Raw genomic sequence first — 16092 nt, 5'->3', positions numbered from 1 at the left:
TATCTCAAACACATGACACAACGTTTCAGTTTCTCCTCTCAGAGCTTTATTACAGCTGTACAACATCTGTCTTCTATATGATGCATGGATCACGTATGACCTGTCCATGGACACGCATGATTCTGGATTAAACAGCACAGAAAGTTCACAGACAGTTTAGTAAAGAAACGGCTGCAAACTGAACGTTAAACATGGAAACAGACCTGGAGGATTAATAAGGAGATGACTGAACCTTCAGTAAAACTCGAGACTGAACCAGGAGTCATTGAAGGAGTTCATCTGTGGTTCTCCATCAGCGCTCTGCCTGCAGCACAAATCAGTCTCAGTGGAGCTGGAGCAGGAAGATCCTCTGGTTGTGGACAGAACGGCAGATCAGTCTGTAAAGATCCATCCAGAACCTTCAGGATCCAACCACAACCTTCAGGATCCATCCAGAACCCACTGCTCCTCCTTTCTTTCTTTGTCCTCTGACTCAGTCTCAGTTCCAGGATGATCTTTTACCTTAAAGAGGACAGAAGAGCTTAAAGCAGCAGAAACATCTCAGATGAAGACCAAACATCTCATCTCTTGCTGACGGCCACAAACCAGAACAGAACCAGAGTCATGAGAGAATCCAGGAACCAGCCCTTCTGGTCTGTGGCCGTCAGGAGGAACTAAACATGGACTTCATTTTGGAGAAGAAGCCCTCCTGGTGCTCCACTTCCTCCTCAGACCTTACCACTGCTGCCCCCACCTGGACACAGACCAACACTGCACCCTCCTCCTCTAACCCGGTTTATGGTTCCGACCTGATAGAGAACGTCCCGGTACCTGAGCTGGTGGCCGTCACGCCGTTCACCGTCCCCTCCACGTCCGTCTCGTCCTCAGCGTAGCTCATCAGCAGAGATCTCTGTCGGTCTGTCAGCGTCCTGCACAGAAGACAACCTTCACTGTCAACCTGGTCCTCCATCCATCCAATCATCTCCATCATCTCCCTCTGGAGTCTTACTTTGGTATCTTTATTTTGACGTGGACGTAGTGATCTCCAAAGCCGTACCCGCTGACCCGAGCGATTCCTTTCCCCGTCAGACGGATCTTCTGGTCCGTCTGGATGCCTGCAGGAATCTGAGCACAGATCCAGCGGTTGGTTTCTACTCTGGTTGAGATGTTTCAGCTTGTGTTGGTACTTACAGACAGGTTGAGGGTTTCGTAGAGGCCCTGGGCTCTGGCGGTCCCGCCCAGGATGGCCTGTCCCACAGAGACATGGAGGTCAGAGTGGATGTCGGCGCCGTCCCTCCTGAACACGGAGCTCTTCTGGACCTGAACACATCAGAACTTCATTCACATCTGAACTGAGCTGACAGAGTCCTGAAGCTAAGAGGTCCATGTTCCTACTAGTGAGATTAGCAGCAGATGTCCAGCAGATACCAACCCTGAACGTGATGAAGATCTCCTTCTTTCCAACGGGCATTCTGACCGTCTGACCATCCTCCACTCCTGAAAGAGAAACGATGACCAGGATCTGATCAACCTCCAGGATCTGATCAACCTCCAGGATCTGATCAACCTCCAGGATCTGATCAACCTTCTGCATGGTTTAAAGATGTTCAAATGTTATTTGGAGCCAAACATGAACATTTATTCTGAATGTGTTCATGGAGCAGCTGATTACTGCGGTAGAAAAAGGTTTTCAGACACCCTTAAATTTTACACAATCTCTAATATCATCACAAACTATTTGTGTAAAGATCTTTCAGCGTTTCTGAAGGTGTGGCTGCATCAGACAGACACACGATGTTTTTATTGTCTGCAAGAAAAACTAAGAAAACTAAATTCTACCAAAATGACCCAATTCTCAGAACTTCTTATTTTATGAAGCCAATCAGTTTGAAGTTTTTAATGAATTGTTAGGATGTGTTTATGGCTGTGACTGGACTACAATAAGTTAACTGAAGACCTCAGACTGATTCTAAATGTGATGTTTCACAAATGTATGGGATGTCTGAAAGCTTTTTCCACCGTTGTAAATCTCCAGTGAGGACGAGTTTCTCAGTTAATCTGGTAAAAAAGGAACAGAATCTAAACTAGCAGCAGATCAAGTGTTTAAGCAGAGGTGTTTATCTACAGCTGCCTCCAACACGTCCTGCTTCATGCTCCTGTGAACAGAACAAACATCTGAGGTTTCTCCAGGATGGAAGCAGTGACTGACCTGCAGGAACAGGAACCATGACGTTCTTCCTCTGCTTGGTCTGTCCGGTTCCACGGCACGAGCTACATGGAGTGGAGATCACGGATCCTTTACCGCCGCAGCGCCGACACGTGGAGCGCATCACGAACGGTCCCGTGTTCACCGTCTCCTGCAGACAGAAACATTTTAACAGGTCAGGGCCAGCAGCGGTCAGGGTCAGGGTTCCTCTGGGTTCCTCTGGTTCCTCTGGGTTCCTCTGGGTTCCTCTGGGTTCTCACCATGCCGGAGCCGTTGCAGTGGTGGCAGTGCTGCACCTTGGTGCCCGGCTCGTGGCCTTTCCCGTCGCAGCGCTGGCAGGATGCCTCCATGCTGATGGAGACCTCTTTGTTGACGCCCTTGGCTGCCTGGGTGAAGGTCAGCTCCATGATGTACTGCAGGAAGCAGACGGAGGCAGAAGCTGGTCAGCAGTGGAACAGAAACAGATCGCTGGGTTTTACTTCACTCCTGCTCGTCCCACTGACCTCCTGTGGCTGATCAAATATGGCGTTGAAGTCTCCAAAGCCACGACCTCCAGAGAACTCTCCAAAGATCTTGCGGAACAGCTCCTCTGGGTCCACGCTGCTGGTCTGTCCGCTCCAGTACCGCTGTCCTCCTCCGGCCTGACCGCCATCGAAGCCGGCCGAGCCGTAGGTGTCGTACTGCTTCCTCTTGACTCATCCCCGAGGACCTGTGAGGAAACAGAGGATTCATTCTTCTGTCTAACGAGGTGCTTGGACTGGAGGAGCTGGAACAGTTCCTCTGTGGAGAACAAAGTCTGAAACCAAACCTCATACGCTTCAGCCAGCTGAGCAAACTTCTCCTTTGCTTGTGGGTCGTCTTTGTTGGTGTCAGGGTGGTACTTCTTAGCCATCTGAGGACAACAAACACACCGTCAGCTGCTGAGACGATTGGTCGGCTGAGGACCAACCGTCAGAGGAACACACCTGGTAGTAGGCCTTCTTGATCTCCTTCTGGGTGGCGGAGCGAGGAACCCCGAGGATCTGGTAGAAGTCCTGCTTGCTGCTGGAGGCGGCGCTGGTGTGGAAGGACAGCGAGTAGACGGCCTGAGGAGATCTGAGGCCTGAGAGGAGTCCAGCAGGGCGACAGGGTGAGGAGATGCTGGTAAATAAAGCTGCAGATCTGGATCAGTTAATCAGACCACAGTCCTCCTATCCTGGCTCCCTGTTGGTTTTAGAACTGATTTTAAGGTTTTACTGATCACGTTTAAAGCTCTCCAGTCCTCGATTTGGATCTTTGGGATCTGATGACCTGTTATGATCCTCAGAAGGATCCTTCTGGAGGTTTAAATCTGAAGGTGACCGAGCGTTCTCCGTCAGGACCTCCACTCTGGAACCACCTACCTGAGGAGATCAGAAACTTCTTTTAAATCGCTTCTTTTACTGACTTGCTTTTATGTGAAGTTTACTTTTATCTCTGTTTAGTTTTAGTGTTTTATTCTGTATTAAATCTGTGTATTTTAGACGTTTTCTCTGGTTTTATTTGACTTTTATCTCTATAATTCTTTAATTCTCTAATATTTTGACTTTTAATTTTAACCTTCAATCTTATCCTTTAATTTTCAAACCTACTTCCTTTGTTTTAGTCTTTAATCTCACCAATTATTCATTAAATTTATTGTCATTTTTACCATTTATTTTAACTGACTGCTCTGACTTGTCTCCTACATCTTGTCTGATTTTCTGTGCTTCATGTTTTAACTGTAAACCTCTTTGTGAATGCTGCTCTTAGGACTGCTATATGAATAAAGTTATTATTATTATTTTAAATATAAACCGTGAGGTGACGGTCCATCATCACTGACCTGGGTGTTTTTAAATCAAACCTTTCTGTTTAAAACAGCTTTAATACCAAGCTGACGTTTTATTTACAGCATTTATGTCCTAACGTCTAGACATATATTTCAGTGTTTTATTGCTGTTTATTGTATATTTTCCTGCTGTCTCTGTCTAAAGTTATTCTCTTGTTTTTACTGTGAAGCTGTCTGGCTGCTGTAAAGGATTAAACAGATAACTTTGATTGATTGAATTTCTGCACAGTAAACGGTTATTTACTGAACAGTCCATTTAAATCAACCTGAAAGAAGACTTAAGAAACCTCCAGACCTCCAGACATGGAGATGATTTAATCTTAGATAAAAGCAGAAAACTGTAAGCGACTAAAAACTGATCCTGAAGCTCAGTCCAGGTGAGATCTGATGGAGGTTAGTGATTATTTCTGGAGATCTTTGAGTGGATTTAAGGTGTTACATTAAAAACTGATCGGTTCATTTAAACCTACAGCTGATCATTAAGTCTAATCAGGATGATGTCAGGAGAATGAAGCGTTTCTTCCAAACGTCATGACTATAATCTGGTTTCTGATAACTGTTAGACTATAATTTACAGGATTTACAGTTTTTAAAAAAATATAAAATAAAGAAATGACGCCTTCCTGTTGTCCATCCTGCCCTGAATTAAATTCTGCAGACTGGATCTGAACTGAAACAAACACCTGGACTGAATGCAGGTGAGATGATCACCTTTACCTGCAGATTCAACCTGATGACGTCAAGCTGATTTAAATTTTAAAAAAGTGTTAAAGTGCAGCAGGTGTTATGAGCTCATGTCTAAAGAAGCCTCCAGCTGCATTTATGTTGCTGTCTTAACCAGAAACTACCAGAATGTTAGCTTAGCTTAGCGTAGCCTAGCCTTGCTCCATACGGCGATACTCACCTGACAGCCCTCTCAATGTCACCGCTTTCCCCGCTCCGCCGCACACCACGATCCCTCCACGGCACAGTTTGTCTCCTCCTGGGGTAGAGAGGCTCCGGACGGCTCCAGGGCGGCAGCAGACAGCAGCCCCGGCGGCCCTCCGGCGTCCCGCGGACACGGCGGCGGAGATCCAGCGTGAGGAGCAGCGAGCAGCTGAGGACGCCATCATGCCTTCACTGGTCCTTGCTTCTCACTCACTGCGCATGTCTGGGACGGAGGGCGTCACAGTGACCGTTTGTTTGAAGTACGGTGTCTCCCGCCGGACAAACCTCCGCACAACGAGTTGGAACATTTATCTAATAGCAGATCTCGACAGACTTAAAGTACCATCGGGCTGTTTTTGTACACGAGCATCACGAGGGACGCGTTAAAATTGGGCGAATGTTTTAAAATATGGGGCGGCGTGTAGCGGAGAGCGTTTGAACCTGTAAACTCCGCCCCATCGGACAGCGCCGTGAAACAAAGCGAGCAGAGCCCCGGAGTTGAGCTGTCAGCTGCAGCAGGAGCTTCACTGAGACCAACCAGGAAGGAAGTCCCTCTGAACGGCAGCATGAACCGCTTTAAGACGTCCAAATTCAAAAACACGACTCCGAAAATATCCAAGAAAGATGTGAGTAGCCCGCGAGCGACCGGAAGGAGCTAGCTCCACTTGCTAACGGTAGCTTTGGTCTGTAGCTGTGGAGGAACGAGAGTCTGCAGGGAGGATGGACTTCCTGCATCTGAAGCCTGAGAGGACCACAGAGAGTAGTAGGACGAGTACTGACAGGAACTGTGATTATTAGTACTGATATTATCAGTGTATTATTATCAGCTATGCTGAAATGTTAGCTCAGCTCCAGCATCATGTTAGTTTACTCTGATCACAGAATCAGGTTTCTGGATCTGGGAGGTTTTTGTCAACAGGAAGAGTTCTACTGTCAGCTCCTCCTCTCAGCTTCCTGCAGACTCTGAACGAGTTTCTTGTTCATAAATCTGTATTTTTATGTTTGAGGTTTGAGCAGCTCTTCTGTGTTATGTAACCTGCTGGTTGGAGGAGGTCTCATGTCTTCAGTAGAAGACAGCAGGTGGAGCATTGCTGCTGTGGATGATCAACCAGAACCTTAATGTTTGAGATAGAAGGCAGATTCATAAGATGAAGGACTTTATGTCCTCAGCTGATCCTGAGCAGCTCAACTAAATACTTTAATAGTTTAGTTAAATGATAATGAACATAAGTTTGAGTAAATTCATCTTCCAGTCTCTGAACACTGAGGTCTCTGCTGTTGAAGATCTTCTACTAAAAAACATCTTCTACATGTTTAAATGGAATTATTGAGCTAACAAACCTTTAATAGATTCAGATAATAATTTGTTTCTGCTGGAGAGGCTTCAGCTGCCTTAGATCCCTGATGTTTACTTCATGTTATTAGAGGACGAATGTTGGTCGGTATTTAATCAACAGCAGAAACTCGGCTTAGAGTTCCTGTTTGTTGGGATCTTAAATACTCACCAGGAACATCAGCATGATTTGTTCTGCCATGTTTGACCAGAACATGTAGAACATTTAGTATAAAGTCTATTCCTGCTGCTGGTGACGGACAGTAAAGGATCTTTGCTCAGCTGATGCTCTGCAGGTCAAACGTCTGCAGCCGTCGTCCAGAAACTGTGTCCTCTGTTAAAGTGGTGAAAGAGTTCTGGCGCTGTTCCTCTTCCTCAAACCTTCACTCATTCACATCCTTCCTGTTTGCTGCAGCGTTCTTCTCTGTTAACAGCTGCTTCTGAATGTGATGAATCAGATAACCAGGGTTCTTCAGTGGAGCTGTTGGTGGAACTCTTTGTTTTTCCTCATTGTTGTGTTTGAATCCAGGGATGGATCCACGGTGTTCGTGCTGGTTCCTTCTCCTGTCAGGGAACCACATCAAAGCCAGCTCCAAGCTGGTGGCCTTCAATGCTGAGCAGGCTGGTAAGAAGAGGTTCAGCAGTAATATTAGCTTTATTGTATAGTATAGTGTAGTGTAGTGTAGTGTAGTGTAGGATAGCATAGTATAGCACAGTGTAGCACAGTATAATATAGTATAGTATAGCATATCATTATAGAATATAGTGTAGTATAGCATAGTATACTATAGTATAGCATAGCATGGTATAGTACAGTACAGTATAGTGTAGCATAATATAGCATAGCACAGCATAGTTTAATAAGGTATAGTATACTTTAATAGAATATAGTGTAGTATAAGCATAATATACAATAGTATATTATCGTAGAGTACGATATAGTATAGCACAGTATAGCATAGCATAGGACTTTATAGTATAGTGTAGTATTCTTTATTTTATTCTATTCTATTCTAGTATTGTGGGACATTAAGGTCTTTATTGCTGTGTCGTGTCCGTGCTACAGGTGGAGGAATGCTGGGCTTGTCTTCAGTCAGACCAGGTCAGACGGCCAGTGGACGGTCACCCAGATCTCCTGTCATTCTGGTAGAACTTCTCATCCTTCTGTCAGATAAACTCCTCATAGAAGTAATGCGGTCGGTTTGGTTTCTAATTTCTGTATTTTTCAGATCTGGTGACTGATCTGGACTTTTCTCCTTTTGATGAGAGTCTTCTGGCCACCTGCTCTGGAGATGAAACGGTCAGCTAGTTATTGTCCTGATCTTCCTCCTTCTTTCCTTGTCTTCCTTTCATCTGGCTTTGTCTTTTTGCTGTGTACTTTAGTTCACTTCCCTCCATCCAGACGTTTTTTGTTCCTGGCAGGTCTGGGCTTGTTATTGAAACCTTCAGGTGCCTTCACCTCCTGGAATGTGCTGAGTTGTCGGTCTGGATCTTCAGACTCAGCAGCTCGGTTTACCTCATTAAACACATCTGCTCTTCACTGCTCTTATCTGTGGCCAGCGTGTTGTTTTACCACCTCGGCTGTGCTGAGCGAGTTAAATAACAGAGAAATAAGACTCCAGAGAGATGAATCTATTATCCACCTTAACCTGACATCAGACAGAAATCTAACCCTGATGACAAACCCAGACTATTCTGTGTGGTGTCAGAGCTTAGAGGCTTTCATCTCCTGAGGTTGAGTTAAACCGAGTTTGGTTCCTGAACGACCACGACTTCAGCTGAGCTCTTTATTCTCTTCTGTTCTGGTCATGAACTTTCATTTAAAATTGTGATTGAGGACTGCTGTCTGCAGAAAGGAGAAGGAGTGATGAAGAGATGAAGAGGAAGCTGGTGTTTGTGTGTCTGCAGGTGAAGCTGTGGCGTCTGAGTGATCCGGAAGCAGCAGCAGCCCAGCGATCCGGAGCTGACTCTTCATTCCGGGCCTCGGCCGGCTGGAGCTGCTGCTCTTCCACCCACCTCCTCCGGCTTGCTGGCCCTCAGCAGCTCCAGGTCTCCTCTGATCTGGGACACCAGCCGACAGGAGGCGCCGCTGGCAGGTAGCTGATCACTCATCCAGTTCTAGTGTTTGTTACACGTCACGTCTCTTCACATGTAACATTCAGTCTGTGTTCGTAGTCTGGGTTCCGTGTGGGTTGTCTGGGTTCATGTGGGTAGTCTAGGTAGTCTGGGTTCCGTGTGGGTAGTCTGGGTTCCGTGTGGGTAGTTCTGGGTAGTCTGGGTCCCATGTGAGTAGTCTGGGTTCCGTGTGGGTAGTCTGGGTAGTCTGGGTTCCGTGTGGGAGTCTGGGTTCCGTGTGGGTAGTCTGGGTAGTTGGGTCCATGTGGGTAGTCTGGGTCCGTGTGGGTAGTCTGGGTTCCGTGGTGTAGTCTGGGTTCCGTGTGGGTAGTCTAGGTAGTCTGGATTCCATGTGGGTAGTCTGGGTTCCGTGGTGTAGTCTAGGTAGTCTGGGTTCCGTGGGTAGTCTGGGTTCCGTGTGGGTAGTCTGGGTTCCGTGTGGGTAGTAGGTAGTCTGGGTTCCATGTGGGTAGTCTGGGTTCCGTGTGGGTAGTCTGGGTTCCATGTGGGTAGTCTGGGTTCCGTGTGTGTAGTCTAGGTAGTCTGGTTCCGTGTGGGTAGTCTGGGTTCCGTGTGGGTAGTCTAGGTAGTCTGGGTTCCGTGTGGGTAGTCTGGGTTCCGTGTGTGTAGTCTGGGTTCCATGTGGGTAGTCTGGGTTCCGTGTGGGTAGTCTGGGTTCCGTGTGGGTAGTCTGGGTTCCGTGTGGGTGGTCTGGGTTCCGTGTGTGTAGTCTGGGTTCCATGTGGTAGTCTGGGTTCGTGTGGGTAGTCTGGGTTCCGTGTGGGTAGTCTGGGTTCCGTGTGGGTAGTCTCGGTAGTCTGGGTTCCGTGTGTAGTCTAGGTAGTCTGGGTTCCATGTGGGTAGTCTGGGTTCCGTGTGTGTAGTCTAGGTAGTCTGGGTTCCGTGTGGGTAGTCTGGGTTCCGTGTGGGTAGTCTGGTTTCCGTGTGGGTAGTCTGGGTTCCGTGTGGGTAGTCTAGGTAGTCTGGGTTCCGTGTGGGTAGTCTAAGTAGTCTGGGTTCCGTGTGGGTAGTCTGGGTTCCATGTGGGTAGTCTGGGTTCTGTGTGGGTAGTCTGGGTTCCATGTGGGTAGTCTAGGTAGTCTGGGTTCCGTGTGGGTAGTCTAGGTAATCTGGGTTCCGTGTGTGTAGTCTGGGTTCCGTGTGTGTAGTCTGGGTTCCGTGTGTGTAGTCTGGGTTCCGTGTGTGTAGTCCTGTTTCTGGGTTGTGTTTGTGTAACGTTGCTGTATTTGGAGGGTTCCTGGTGGAGACTGTCTGACTGACATTGCCTACGTTTTGCAGCCCTGTGGCTCTGTCTAAGTGCTGGAGCAGCAGAGGTAAAGTCTGGTTTGCAGTCCTGGTCCCAGTCTCCTGGACTGGTCTCAGGATCTAGTCCCTGTCCTCTGGCCCCCCACCAGCACACTCCCCCATCATCACATCCTGCTGCTTCTGCTCACTGCTGGTCTGCCACCACCTGCAGCTCACTGAGGAACAGGATGTGAATGAAATGCGTGTGTCTGGGTTCTTCTGATCACCTGTAACTGTCTGAACACCTCCATGTGTCTGAACCTGAACATCTCCAGCTGTTCACTGCTTCTAAACATCTGGCTGGCCTGGAGGACCTCCATCCATCCTGAACCGTTCATTCTGTCACTGCTGTGTTTTCTGAGCTTTATTCATGGCTTCATCTGCTTCTTCCCTCCAGAGTGGCGTGTTTTTGTCCTGTGTCCTTCTGTTCATTGTGTTTCCATGTTTCCTGTTTCTTTACCCTTCATGTTTCTGTTCATCATGAAGCACCGAGTTCTTCTCTGAGTGATGTTTTTTTCTGCAGTTCTGGAGCAACACGGGGACCTGGTCCAGAGTCTGAGCTGGAAACATGACGGGTCACTGCTGGCGTCCTCTTTGCAAGGTGACCAACACGCTACATACATGTTACTGTATACCAATACGCTACATACATGTTACTGTATGACCAACACACTACATACATGTTGCTGTATGACCAACACGCTACATACATGTTACTGTATGACCAACACACTACATACATGTTACTGTATGACCAACACACTACATACATTTACTGTATGACCAACACGCTACATACATGTTACTGTATGACCAACATGCTACATACATGTTACTGTATGACCAACACGCTACATGCATGTTACTTTCATGAATACAGACTACATACATGTTACTGTATGACCAACACCTACATACATGTTACTTTCATGAATACAGACTACATACATGTTACTTTATGACCAACATGCTACATACATGTTACTCTATGACCAGCACGCTACATGCATGTTACTTTCATGAATACAGACTACATACATGTTACTGTATGACCAACACACTATATTACATGTTACTTGCATGACTACACACTACATACATGTTACTGTATGACACACGCTACATACATTGTTACTTGCATGACTACACACTACATACATGTTTACTGTATGACCAACATGCTACATACATGTTACTGTATGACCAACACACTACATGCATGTTACTGTATGACCAACATGCTACAGCATGTGTACTGTATGACCAACATGCTACATGCATGTTACTGTATGACAACATGCTACATACATGTTACTCGTATGACCAATATGCTACATACATGTTACTGTATGATCAACACACTACATACATGTTACTGTACGACCAACATGCTACATACATGTTACTGTTTGAACCAAACACGCTACGATGCAGTGTTACTTTCATGAATACAGACTACATACATGTTACTGTATGACAACACGCTACATACATGTTACTTTCATGAATACAGACTACATACATGTTACTGTATTACCAACATGCTACATACATGTTACTCTATGACCAGCACGCTACATGCATGTTACTTTCATGAATACAGACTACATACATGTTACTGTATGACCAACACACTATATACATGTTACTTGCATGACTACACACTACATACATGTTACTGTATGACCAACACGCTACATACATGTTACTTGCATGACTATACACTACATACATGTTACTGTATGACCAACATGCTACATACATGTTACTTGCATGACTACACACTACATACATGTTACTGTATGACCAACATGCTACATACATGTTACTGTATGACCCAACACACTACATGCATGTTACTGTATGACCAAGCAGCTACATGCATGTTACTGTATGACCAACATGCTACATGCATGTTACTGTATGACCAACATGCTACATACATGTTACTGTATGACCAATATGCTACATACATGTTACTGTATGATCAACACACTACATACATGTTACTGTACGACCAACATGCTACATACATGTTACTGTATGACCAACACGCTACATGCATGTTACTTTCATGAATACAGACTACATACATGTTACTGTATGACCAACACGCTACAATACATGTTACTTTCATGAATACAGACTACATACATGTTACTGTATTACCAACATGCTACATACATGTTACTCTATGACCAGCACGCTACATGCATGTTACTTTCATGAATACAGACTACATACATGTTACTGTATGACCAACACACTATATACATGTTACTTGCATGACTACACACTACATACATGTTACTGTATGAACCAACACGCTACATACATGTTACTTGCATGACTATACACTACATACATGTTAACTGTATGACCAACATGCTACATACATGTTACTGTATGACCAACATGCTACAGATGCATGTTACTGTATACTGAACCAACATGCTACATGCATGTTACTGTATGACCACATGCTACATGCATGTTATGTATGACCAAGTATGCCTACTACATGTACTGTACTGACCAACACGCTACATACATGTTACTGCATGACTACACACTACATACATGTTCTGTATGACCAACACGCTACATACTGTTACTTGCATGACTAACACTACATACATGTTACTGTTGACCAACATGCTACATACATGTTACTGTATGACCAACACTACATGCATGTTACTGTATGATCAACATGCTACATGCATGTTACTGTATGACCAACATGCTACATGCATGTTACTGTATGACCAACATGCTACATGCATGTTACTGTATGACCAACATGCTACAATACATATTACTGTATGATCAACACACTACATACATGTTACTGTATGACCAACACACTACATACATGTTATCTGTATGAGCAACATTCTACGTACATGTTACTGTAGACCAACATGCTACATGCATGTTACTGTATGACAATATGCTACATACATGTTACTGTATGATCAACACGCTACATACATGTTCTGTATGACCAACACACTACATCCATGTTACTGTATGACCAACATTCTACGTACATGTTACTGTATGACCAAACATCTACATACATGTTACTGTATGTCCAACCACTACATACATGTAACTGTATGACCAACACGCTACATACATGTTACTTGCATGACTACACACTACATACATGTTACTGTATGACCAACATGCTACATACATGTTACTGTATGACCAACACACTACATGCATGTTACTGTATGACCAACATGCTACAGCAGTTACTGTATGACCAACATGCTACATGCATGTTACTGTATGACCAACATGCTACATACATGTTACTGTATGACCAATATGCTACATACATGTTACTGTATGATCAACACACTACATACATGTTACTGTACGACCAACATGCTACATACATGTTACTGTATGACCAACACGCTACATGCATGTTACTTTCATGAATACAGACTACATACATGTTACTGTATGACCAACACGCTACATACATGTTACTTTCATGAATACAGACTACATACTGTTACTGTATTACCAACATGCACATACATGTTACTGTATGACCAGCATGCTACATGCATGTTACTTTCATGAATACAGACTACCATACATGTTACTGTATGACCAACACACTATAGTACATGTTACTTGCATGACTACACACTACAATACATGTTACTGTATGACCAACACGCTACATACATGTTACTTGCATGACTATACACTACATACATGTTACTGTATGACCAACATGCTACATACATGTTACTGTATGACCAACATGCTACATGCATGTTACTGTATGACCAACATGCTACATGCATGTTACTGTATGACCAACATGCTACATGCATGTTACTGTATGACCAACACGCTACATACATGTTACTTGCATGACTACACACTACATACATGTTCTGTATGACCAACACGCTACATACATGTTACTTGCATGACTATACACTACATACATGTTACTGTATGACCAACATGCTACATACATGTTACTGTATGACCAACACACTACATGCATGTTACTGTATGATCAACATGCTACATGCATGTTACTGTATGACCAACATGCTACATGCATGTTACTGTATGACCAACATGCTACATGCATGTTACTGTATGACCAATATGCTACATACATATTACTGTATGATCAACACACTACATACATGTTACTGTATGACCAACACACTACATACATGTTACTGTATGAGCAACATTCTACGTACATGTTACTGTATGACCAACATGCTACATGCATGTTACTGTATGACCAACATGCTACATGCATGTTACTGTATGACCAATATGCTACATACATGTTACTGTATGATCAACACGCTACATACATGTTACTGTATGACCAACACACTACATCCATGTTACTGTATGACCAACATTCTACGTACATGTTACTGTATGACCAACATGCTACATACATGTTACTGTATGTCCAACACACTACATACATGTAACTGTATGACCAACACGCTACATACATGTTACTTGCATGACTACACACTAAATACATGTTACTGTATGACCAACATGCTACATACATGTTGCTGTATGACCAATATGGTACATACATATTACTGTATGATCAACACGCTACATACGTGTTACTGTATGACTACACACTAAATACATGTTACTGTATGACCAACACGCTACATACATGTTACTGTATGACCAACATGCTACATGCTTGTTACTGTATGACCAATATGCTACATACATATTACTGTATGATCAACACGCTACATGCATGTTACTGTATGACCAACATGCTACATGCATGTTACTGTATGACCAATATGCGACATACATGTTACTGTATGACCAACACGCTACATGCATGTTACTGTATGACCACATGCTACATGCATGTTACTGTATGACCAACATGCTACATACATGTTACTGTATGACCAATATGCTACATACATGTTACTGTATGACCAACATGCTACATACATTTTACTGTATGACTTAATTCTATATACATGTTACTTTCTATGACTTAACGTTTCATACATGTGCAGCTCTGGGGTCATATCTGGTCGCTGTAGTGGCAGGTTTCGACCACTAGGTGTAGCCAATGTCTCACATTCAGGTCCTGGGCTTCATGTTGGACTCCTCTGCTCCTCCTGTGCTCATCAGGGGTTAACTAAAGTGTCAGCAGAAAGGAGGTGGGATCAGGTTCCAGTCTGGGTCAGGAAGAGGGAACAGAACTTTACAGAGAAGAACGTTCTTAGATGAAAACACTAACAATCAGCTACATGAGGTCATCAGGGTATGAGGTCAGAATCATCCAGGTTTATATGTGGAGGACACTGACCTGACGTGACCTCTGAACTTCTGAGCCCAACTCCTACCTAGGAGAACTTTCATTCTGCTCATCATCTGCTGTCTGCAGAGGAGAACCAGGAGGAACCTGATTAAACTTCTCACAGAGAGTTTCCATAAGAGTTAATGTTGTAGAGTTCTGAGGAGCAGTTTACGAAGCTGAGGTGGACCTATTCATGAATACATCAGGTTGGTAGAAGGTTCCAGAATGTCTGCATCAGTGGAGGTTCATTTATCAGGTTGGTAGAAGGTTCCAGAACGTCTCCATCAGTGGAGGTTCATATATCTGGTTGGTAGAAGGTTCCAGAACGTCTCCATCAGTGGAGGTTCATATATCTGGTTGGTAGAAGGTTCCAGAACGTCTCCATCAGTGGAGGTTCATATAGTTTGACTCAGAGTGAACTTCATGTTTTCTGAAGCAGCTTAACTGACGTGAAAATGAGGTCTGATGAGTTTCTTCAGACCAAATAACCTCCGACTGAACGTCACTCCGGATGTCAGCAGGTCTGTTTGTCTTTGGTCTGAGGAGGAACTAATGAGGTGGAACATCACAGGATCACGCTGACCCACCTATAGAATGTTATTGATTATAGAATAATACAGCAGAATCAATAATAATCACCACTTAACCTGACAGGATAATCACAGTATAGATAAGTATTGATTATTATACAGTGTCTGAAGTCTGAACAGGACGTCTCATTAACTCCATGGATTAAATCTGTCTTTAACCCTAATTAATATATATTTGATTAACTACTGAATATATATTAATTCAATATAATACAAATTATATACTGAATAAAATGTTTTTAAAAATTTTATTTCATGAAAATGTAAATTTTTGCTGATGAGTCCAAATTTTAGAATGATACACACAATCTATAATCAATAATCATTAATAAACAGCAGAGTTACTGAATGTGTGTGTGTGTGTGTGTGTGTGTGTGTACATGGTAAGTGTGTGTGTTGGGTTATTCTAACGTGTGATTTTAAGGCAGGAACCTG

At 44.0% G+C, this 16092-nt stretch overlaps 1 protein-coding gene, 1 long non-coding RNA gene and 1 pseudogene across 12 annotated transcripts; 2 read left to right on the top strand and 1 right to left on the bottom strand.

Moving 5' to 3' along the window:
* Positions 1-23: 23 nt before the first annotated feature.
* On the bottom strand, positions 24-5187 carry dnaja3a (DnaJ heat shock protein family (Hsp40) member A3a). The gene is given in 12 exon segments (XM_022195345.2): positions 24-501; positions 811-908; positions 989-1104; positions 1171-1299; positions 1412-1476; positions 2189-2336; positions 2446-2598; positions 2689-2879; positions 2882-2894; positions 2994-3077; positions 3151-3287; positions 4939-5187. Coding segments are annotated over 12 exon segments (1365 nt in total). The 5' UTR covers positions 5147-5187; the 3' UTR covers positions 24-478.
* A 60-nt stretch (positions 5188-5247) lies between these two features.
* Positions 5248-15180, top strand: LOC110952032 (coronin-7-like; annotated as a pseudogene).
* On the top strand, positions 8397-9702 carry LOC127531589 (uncharacterized). 11 transcript variants are annotated; one of them, XR_007938727.1, is made up of 3 exons: positions 8397-8612; positions 8859-9095; positions 9250-9702. It is a non-coding gene; the product is annotated as an uncharacterized LOC127531589 (long non-coding RNA). The 11 variants fall into 11 exon arrangements; XR_007938728.1 differs by having other exon boundaries at positions 8859-9104; positions 9299-9702; XR_007938722.1 differs by having other exon boundaries at positions 8859-9104.
* Positions 15181-16092: the final 912 nt, after the last annotated feature.

This window comes from Acanthochromis polyacanthus, chromosome 21 (assembly GCF_021347895.1).
Source record: "Acanthochromis polyacanthus isolate Apoly-LR-REF ecotype Palm Island chromosome 21, KAUST_Apoly_ChrSc, whole genome shotgun sequence".
NCBI classification, from domain to species: domain Eukaryota; kingdom Metazoa; phylum Chordata; class Actinopteri; family Pomacentridae; genus Acanthochromis; species Acanthochromis polyacanthus.
This window is presented reverse-complemented; position numbering and strand designations above follow the sequence as displayed.